General features: G+C 43.0%; 1 protein-coding gene across 2 annotated transcripts; it reads left to right on the top strand.

Annotated features, from left to right (window-relative positions):
• Positions 1–1,476: 1,476 nt before the first annotated feature.
• LOC308326796 (uncharacterized protein) lies at positions 1,477–5,857 on the top strand. 2 transcript variants are annotated; one of them, XM_080779827.1, is made up of 5 exons: positions 1,477–1,676; positions 1,872–2,198; positions 2,466–2,767; positions 2,959–3,089; positions 5,281–5,857. In XM_080779827.1, exons 1-5 carry the CDS (start codon positions 1,598–1,600, stop codon positions 5,558–5,560), a joined length of 1,119 nt encoding a protein of 372 aa, XP_080635953.1. In that variant the 5' UTR covers positions 1,477–1,597; the 3' UTR covers positions 5,561–5,857. The 2 variants fall into 2 exon arrangements, with proteins under 2 accessions (XP_080635953.1, XP_080635952.1); XM_080779826.1 differs by having other exon boundaries at positions 1,477–1,680; positions 1,876–2,198.
• Positions 5,858–9,598: the final 3,741 nt, after the last annotated feature.

Below are 9,598 nucleotides of genomic sequence, written 5' to 3'. Positions count from 1 at the left end.
CATTTGTTGATTCTGTGCAAAATGTCAATAAAAACAATCACTGCATATATGTCATATATAGCCATGCAGAGCACACATTTCCCTCTCTTCTTCTTTGTAAATTGTAAATTGTAAATTTGTATGTATACCATAATAACCATAGAGTGATAATAACAAACAATGAAATAACAATATCATTCACCTCATCACCACCACCACCACTATTACTAGGCTACTACTACTAATAAACAATACTTTGACATACTTGCTACTCTGGTTATACTTTGTAGCACATATTTTTGTTTTCACGTAGTCTTTTGCACTCTACTTTAGTACTTACTCTGCTGACTGACATTGCACTTTTAGATGCTCTGGTTAAAAGCACTTGCTAAATGCCTAATGTCTAATTTATGTTTTGTCGCAGTGTGTGTCACCAACACACATTTTATTTTCAGCTATTTCCAATGAGCAACTGCAACAACAGCCTACATTCAAGTTACACTGTATAGGCTACTACTACTAATAATAATAAATGCTGTTTATGTTTTTTAGTGGGTTTGGACGCAGCAGGAAAGACGACCATCCTGTACAAACTCAAACTGGGAGAGGTGGTCACCACCATCCCAACTATTGGTATGCACTATACAACATTAATTTGTCTGTCTTCACATGTCAAGTCAACCTCAACAAGCCCACCAGGATGGAGTATCTATCTATCTATCTTTCTATCTATCTATCTATCTATCTATCGATGTGCATGTGCACGAGCATGTGCGTGCGTGCGTGCGTGGGTGGAAGCACGGAAGAACGCCAATGTTGTGTGTGTGTGTGTGTGTGTGTGTGTGTGTGTGTGTGTGTGTGCGCGCGCGCGCATTTCATTTACTTTGTCCCATAGGTTTTAATGTGGAGACTGTAGAATATATAAACATCAGTTTTACTGTGTGGGACGTTGGAGGACAGAGTATCATCAGACCCTTATGGAGACACTACTGCTACAACACACAGGTTGGTAGTATGAATGCACAGGTACCACAATACACATGCAGTACTATCATCATGACTACTACTAGAACTGTTGTGACTGTACTATAGGTTTTATGTCCGCTTGGTTACTTTGTAGTTCATATAAACATTTTAACCATAATTTCACTCTTACCCTGCTGACTGATCTCTGGATAAACTACCTATTAACGTCTACTTTGTGCATCATCACATGACGCTCACCAAAAATAACAGATTTTCAAGAGGAAAAGGCAACACATTTTAATGTTGTGTGATTTTGGGTGAGCAGGGCATTTTATGGAAGCATATAAAGGCCTACAATGCATATTTCCTTGTACTGTACTACCACAATACTACTACCACTACTGTACTTTTAAAATACAAATCAATGACACGAGGCCAAAAGTCAAACAACCAGCATGATCGGGGGGAGGGGTGGAGTGTTAACAGGAAGTGATACCACTGCTGTGAACAGAAACGAAACCTACTGTGATATCTAGTGCAGCTTGTTTTGAAAGACGGCAGACAAGGAGCAGCCTGCACACAGACGGACAGAGAAGTAGGCAGATAAAAACATAATAGAGTGTTTCCTGAAGAGCTCTGCTGGACAGCACTAATGACCATGAGGCCGAACAGACCAGCTGTCCTCTACATTCTCAATATGATACTGATGGTGGAGTCTATGACTACATCTGGTAAGTATAGACAGCTCTGCGCGTGCACGCGTGCACACACACACACACACACACACACACACACACACTCTCACTCTCACACACACACACACACACACACACACACACACACACACACACACACACACACACACACACACACACACACCAGTACACGACACAACTATATTCAATCCTTTTCTTCAATCTATCCAGGTAGTGGTACAAACTTGCAAGGCCGGATGTTTACTCTGTCCAAGGGAGGAGGAGGAGGAGTCTCCCTCTACCCTCCCTCATTCAATCCATCATCCCCGTCTCCCTCACGGACTCCTTATACCACCTCCTACTGGCCATGGCCGACAGCAGCAACCACAGCAGCAACCTCAACACTCCCAGCCACAATGCTCCCACCCTCAACATCCCTAACCTCAACATTCCCACCCTCAACACCCCTAACCTCAACATTCCCACCCTCAACACCCCTAACTCAAACACTCCCAGCCACAACACTCCCACCCTCAACCACAGCGTCTCCTAGAGGAGGTGAGTTTGGTCAGATTAGTGTTCTGTTCTTGTGAATTAGAACAGCCTGTTTAATTTCCTGCTATTTCAGCTTCAGTCATTTAGCGGAAGCTCTTACTGATCTGGTGATCTAAAAGTAATCTAATGGACCAGTAGAGATCACACTAACTAATGTAAACTAATGGACCAGTAGATCACACTAATGTAATCTAATGGACCAGTAGAGATCACTTCACACTAACTAATGTAAACTAATGGACTAATGTGTGATTCTTCTGATGTGTGTAGGTGTGTCTGTGTGCGTGCGTTACATGGTTGAAGTCAACTATGGGTACCCGGATCCCATCTTCACCCTCAGTATGAACTCTAGTATGACCCTGTCAACCGACAGTTTTGGGACCCACCTGCTGACTCTCAGAACTTTAGACAGTTCAGTTTATTCTGAACTGAGCTTCAAAGCTAATAGGCAGCTCTGGCCATACACCAGTGACCTCTGGACCAGCGTGTGTGTCGCTGTGGATAGCAGAAAGGGCGTGGCCCAGGTGTTTAGAGGAGGGGCTATGAGCATCAGGAAGCAACTGCCAACGCAGGTGAGGAGAGGACAAGAGAAGGAGAGACGGAATTACTCTTATACAATATTCAAATAAGCCTTTCTCTCTCCTCTGACTGCCAGGTGGATGAGTGGTATCACTCACTATCACATGTACAGAGTTTGAATATTGTGTGTGTGTGTGTGTGTGTGTGTGTGTGTGTGTGTGTGTGTGTGTGTGTGTGTGTTTAGTACTATGAGTGGACAGGTGCTCCTGTAATTGATCTCAGTAACATTGACGGTCAGCTGACTGATGTCCAGGTGTGGAGTTCCTGTCTGACCACTGATGATGTCTACTCATACATGACCTATGCTTCTAGAGGGTATGGCCCTCATTTATCAACCGTGCGTACGCCAAAATATGGGTGCACGCCGAAATTGCCGACATTTTTGACATTTACCATTTCCGCCAAAGCTTGAAATTGAACGTGACAACGTTGAAAATCCACGGTTGGTCCTCAGCTGGCGTACGCATTTTTTTCTGTCTTCGAGCTGCGGAGCAGCATTGTCTGAACTGCTGACACGCTGTCACAGGCATCTAAACATATGTTTTCTCTCCTAAAATGTTAATATAAAACGGTATGTGTATGTAAAAAAAAAAGGGAGAGATTTCCAACTTTACAAGTAATTAAAATCGCGCAATTAAAAACAATATAACATGTTTACAATGTATTAGTTTGTGCTTAATCAAACAGTGATTTACTGGCCTTGTTATGCAAGCAACTTTTTGGAGCGCATGCGGTGATGCGGCTTATGATTGTGCTTATTTTATTAAAAAAAGGCATAAATGGACTGCACGCCTTTATTTCCAAGTGACAATGACAAGCATACAGCTGCCTATTTGTAGTAAGTAGCCTACTAGCAGGCTATAGGCGTAAGGGACTTAATCATTCACCATTTAAATAAGTGCTTAGACAGGTTTTGACAGTTTTGACAGTTCAGATAAAAGCGAGATCATTTTCGGGGCTCGGGAGGACGGGACCGCGCGGCGTGCGTCGCCAACACATACCAGCACACATGCAAGCGGCAAGCCTTCATCCATATGTTTATGATTCGTTCATCAATGATCAAATCAGAAATCACTACATAAACGTTGATTATGACTGCCTTGACGACATGATAGCCTCTCTCATGCTGCATGTATGTCCATGCGGCATACATGCGGATTTGGGCTGTCTGTGCTGGAATATTTCCATGACGTTGGAAAGTAGCCTATAGTGCAATGCAGCTGCGGAGAGTCCCAACATGCATGGGTAGCCTATATACTGTAATCTACAGCAGGCCAACAGCACTTGTCTTTCTGGAGTTACGGTATATGCAATCTCCTCCTCGTTTAATAAACCTGACGTGTCACTGGAATGTCAAATGTGCCGTGCCAGCCCAGCGCAAGTGCATGGGAACCGCATCGGCGATAGGTATAGGCTAACCCAGCCAGTCAGCCCACCACCACCAGTAGGCTACCATATATTTTGGCTGCACATTAATATAATTGAGTTGACAGTCCTGCAGCCACTGCAGCGACTGCGAGGCAATCTAATTAGACTGTCGAACGTGCATGCAGTTGGTCACGGACGGACCACAGTGATAGAGAGAGACAGACAGACAGGACAGGAGGAGCACCTGCAAAACAGCAGCGTGTCACCGTTCGTGTGTGTGCCTATTTGTTATTTAATTATGGTTCAGGTTCAGGTTTTCGTTCACTAATATATCTTGTTGTATATTAAATTAAAAATACTTTAATAATTTAATATACAACTAACAACACACAGTGAAAGTTGCTTGCAAATTGCGATATGTGCGTGCGTGCGTGCGTGGCGTGCGGGGGTGAGGACCGTGAGGCGGGCAGCAATAAGGGAAGCGAGAGGAGAAACAGACAGGGTAGGCCTACAACTTTATTTAATTCATGCAGGTGTTCGTTTTTTATTTATTTAACAACACACCAGTTAGTTGGGCAGCTTGCAAGTTGCGTGTGCGTGCTGTGCGTCTGTGCGTGTGTATGAGAGAGTGAGGCGCAGCAAGGCACGGGAGAAACCTATTTTTTCATGTTGCCATGGTTTCAGTAAACGTATTGCCGTTTTCAGGTCGCAAAAACGAGGGCGAGGCTTGATTTCATAGGGCGTGCCAGATAGATTTCAGCCGTCACATTTATTAACGTGAGAACGAAATTAAGGAAGGATCAGCTGTTTGCGATCACTTTATAAATGCCGTGGCGACGTGGGTGTACTACGAAACCTGCACTCGAATCTGTGGCAGATTTTACACTCGATTGATAAATGAGGGCCTATGTGCCTGTGTGTGTGTGTGTGTGTGTGTGTGTGTGTGTGTGTGTGTGTGTGTGTGTGTGTGTGTGTGTGTGTGGTTGTGCATTCAGTACATACAACACCCTAAAGCTCTAGTCAAATGCCTCATTGTGTGTGTGTGTGTGTGTGTGTGTGTGTGTGTGTGTGTGTGTGTGTGTGTGTGTGTGTGTGTGTGTGTGTGTGTGTGCGTGTGCGTGTGTGTGTGTGCATCCAGGCCGTACCGTGGTTCTGTCCTCACCTGGTTCGACATCAGCTACTCTCTCAGAGGGAACGCACTATTGGACGAGGCTTTATATGCTATGGAGGGACCAATCAGCCAGAGGGCAGTCCAACCAATCAGAGGACAGGCCAGAGAGCCTGCACGACTGATTGAGAAGAGAAGGAAAAGGCTTTTCAGAAAGCGAGGACGGAAAGACAGGAAGAGAGAATGGGACGTTAGTAGAATGAGGGATGAGGGGTATCTGATAAGGTCCTCTCTTGTCTTTGTTCAATGAAATGTTACTATAGAGTATAGACTATAGACTAAGCTCACTTTGACACTCGATTTGCCACTCACTTTATGCATGTGCATACCCTCTATTTCAAATCAAATAGATTAGATTACAATATAAAATTCATTCATTTCTTGATATGTTCCGTTGATGAGTCTGTAAACTGTCTGTCTGTTACTGTAAATTAACATAATTATCACACTGCTCTGATCTGTACAATAAAACACATGAGTATTCTGTTTTAAAGTCATGTCTTTTGACTTTGAAATTGAATTAAAATTAACAAATTCAATGAGCTGATTGAATGAGAAGCAAGGAGAAAAATACCTGTGACATTGTTATTGTTACAGTCCTCAATGAGTGATGACACACACTCACACACATGGCACGGGTGGAGCGTCAACATTGGCTTTGGCCATATTGACCCCGATCCTGTAATAATTATTCTGGGTTTGTCAGACTCCATGCCTATGTTGAAGAGAGCACAGAAACAACTCTTCTCATATGGTCTGATTACTGCGGAATAAAACTCATTTTGACACACTGGAAGAAGGAGGAGGCTCCTGCATTTAAGCACTGGTTAAATGAAATGACTAGTACACTTCATCTTGAGAGAATAAGGTATTTCCTGAGAAACAGGGAGAGACAGTTTGATAAGGTTTGGCTGCTCCTTGTCCATTACCTGAGTAGAAACAATGAATAGACAGGATACCATTGATATGGTTGACTGTACGCCATTTTCTTTTCAGATGTTTTCCATGAGCTTTTGATTTGCTGGTTTAAGTTACAGGAGTTTTTTTACTCTATGGTGTGTTATATGAAATGTAAGCTTACCATAATCACGGAAACATTATCATGTCATATTCAAGGTTTTTTCTTTTTTAACTAACTCCAGTCACTTTTCAGTCCGAGGCTACTGTGTGTCCAGCTGACCTTCGATCAAGTAAAGTAAATCAAGTAAAGGTAATTATATTGTGTTTCTGCAGATTCTGAACAGTAATAAACAAACATTGGTATTGGTATCGGCCAATAATTTCCATATCTGTGGATCTCTACAATACAGCTGTGCCAATAAAAATAAGTATAAATGTCATAAAATCACCCGTAAATAAATGTATGACTAAATATAGACTACAGAATATATGAATGGCTATACATTATGTACATGCAGACTATCAACAGTGAATATGAAAATATATACCGGTATTGTAACTCCCTCCGAGCACAGACAGACACATGTGGTTTCCTCATACTGATTTATTCGAAGAAGGGGATCTCCAAACACACCGTGAAAACTATAAACAATAAAGTAAAACGAGCACGTTACAATTAACATAAAATGGCATGTAGATGCAGAACATTTCACAGTAAAATACAGACAAAACAAACAACAAATACCTCGTTGGCTGCGTGCGTAACAAGGAAGGGAATCACTTGGGTCTTTAGGTCATTTTAACCTTTGCTTAATAACAGTTAAGACAGTCTCTTGTGAACTTTCTTATAGTCTTTGTGTGACCAGTGCGCACTGGAGCTGCTGCACTTTGCTGCTTGCTGCTTGTTCCGTGTAACCAAAAATGACATGCGCAGACCAACGAGACACAAACAGAACAGGACTTTGACCCTTCAAAATAAAAGCATTACAACAACTTGACACAAAATACATGAAATAATGTTTTAACATGACTAACTTAATTATGAACTTATGTCTTGGAGAAATATACAAATTATATTACTCAGTGGCAACAGTTACACTCCCACCAAATCTCACAAACCTTCAAGTGGGATTTCTTCTTAACTTCAAAATAAAGTAAACCATTACAGTTATTAAACCTTTCCCATGAAATTTCAGGCAAAACATTAAACCCTTTCCTCTGCTTCAAGCAGAGTGACAACCTTCTGTACAGGTCTCTCAAGAAACCCTGTTTTAGTTGTGGGCTTTCCCTTTTTGTCAAATGTGGTGTCGCTAATCATCAGTTTTAGTTTTCTCACCCTACCATCTGACCCTGGGTAGACATCGGTGATTCTGGCCAGCTTCCATTTGTTGCGTGGTGCCAGATCGTCTTGCAGAAGGACAATGTCGTTGACCTTCGAGTTCCTTCTGTCCTTGTGCCACTTTTGTCTTGACTGTAGGTTCAAAAGATATTCCTTTCTCCAACGAGTCCAAAACTCATTGGCCAAATACTGGACTCTGCGCCACCTCTTCTTGAGATAAAGATCTTCTTTAACAAATTGTCCAGGTGGTGGCAGTAGTAGTGTGGACTTCATTGTAAGGATATGGTTTGGAGTTAAAGGTTCAGGTCCAGATGGGTCATTCAAGTGTTCAACGGTAAGTGGTCTGCTGTTAATGATGGCCATGACCTCATATAGGAATGTCCTTAGTGAGGTTGTGTCGAGCCTTTGTGCCGACTGGTCGAGAACAGCAGTAAGAACACTTCTTATGGTTCTTATTTGCCTCTCCCAAATGCCGCCCATGTGACTAGCCGCTGGGGGGTTCATAAGAAACTCACATCCGAGAGCCTTCACTCTTTCTTGGTCCATTTCTCTCATGAGTTCTGCAAACTCTCTCCTTGCACCAACAAAATTGGTGCCTTGGTCACTTCTTAGTTGACGAATATTTCCTCTTATGGCAATGAACGCTCTCAAAGCGTTGATAAATGCGTCAGTTGTCATATCATCAACAACTTCAATGTGTATGGCCCTTGAGCATAGACAGGTAAGTATGAGTCCATATCTTTTGATGTCCTTCCTTCCTTCTTTAACATAGATCGGACCGAAGCAGTCTATGCCTGTGTAAGTGAAGGGTGGAGTTGCCTCTGTTCTATCTTCAGGTAAGTCACCCATTCTCTGTTCCTCAGTACTTCTTCTGTACTTTCGACACTTGACACATTTGAATATGTGCGACGAGACGGCGCTACTGCATCCCAGGATCCACCATCCATTGGCTCGCAGTTCGTTCATCGTCATTCCACGTCCTTGATGATGCACCTTTTCGTGGAAGTGCTTAATGAGTAAAGCTGTAATGTGGCTGCTCTTTGGGAGTATGGCTGGATGCTTCACGTGTGGGTGTAACGCGGCCTGACTCAAGCGTCCTCCCACTCTTAGAATGCCTTCTTCATCCAAAAATGGATTTAGCTTGCACAGTTTACTGTCCGTAGTCTTGGTAACTGCTTTCTTAAGTTCCAAGCTCCTTATCTCATCTGAGAATGCTTCTGCTTGAACTAGCTTGATGATGGCAAGTTCTGCTTCTTTCCTTTCTTCCAGACTTGTACTTTCACTGGTTTGTTGTTTCACCCCTTTGTGTTCTTTGACATGTCGTTTCAATCTGGCAATAGCTCTTACTCCTCTTGACCAATCAGAGAACTTCTCTAGGCGATCCAGCAATGATCTAGCTTCTTCTGCCTTGGTGGTACACACAAAAGCCTTACGGAGTTCAGGATCATCTTCCTTGATTTCTCCCACCTTGCACTCTCTTATGGGTAGCTGTCTTTTCCAGAGAAACTTTGGTCCTATGAACCAGTTTGAGGTCTTAAGTTGCTCTGCAGTCAAACCTCGGGAGGCGTGATCTGCCGGATTGTCTTCAGAGGCTACATGAGCCCACTGTTCAGGCTTTGTACTTGACTTGATTCTCTGTATACGGTTGGCTACAAACACTTGGAACCTTCTGGCATCATTGTTTATGTAGCCTAGAACGACTGTGGAATCTGTCCAAAAGAACTCTTGCAGATCTTGGATTTCTAGCTCGTTTCGGAGCATGTCACTGGTTCGAACTGCTACAACAGCCGCTGAGAGTTCCAGTCTTGGTATAGTAGTGACTTTGGTTGGCGTAACTCTTGACTTTCCCATTACCAGACAGCAATGGACTTCATCTGACTTGTTGACGGCTCGCAGGTAAGTACATACACCGTATCCAGAGACACTCGCGTCAGCAAAATGGTGCAGCTCATACCTTTTGACGTCGCCGAAACTTGAAGGTAAGTAGGATCTTTCAATTTGCATTTCAGCTAAATTGGGTAGGTCTCTAATCCAGGACTCCCACTGAGG

Source organism: Protomyctophum bolini, assembly GCF_963924005.1.
Source record: "Protomyctophum bolini genome assembly, chromosome: 2".
Taxonomy (NCBI): Eukaryota; Metazoa; Chordata; class Actinopteri; order Myctophiformes; family Myctophidae; genus Protomyctophum; species Protomyctophum bolini.
This window is presented reverse-complemented; position numbering and strand designations above follow the sequence as displayed.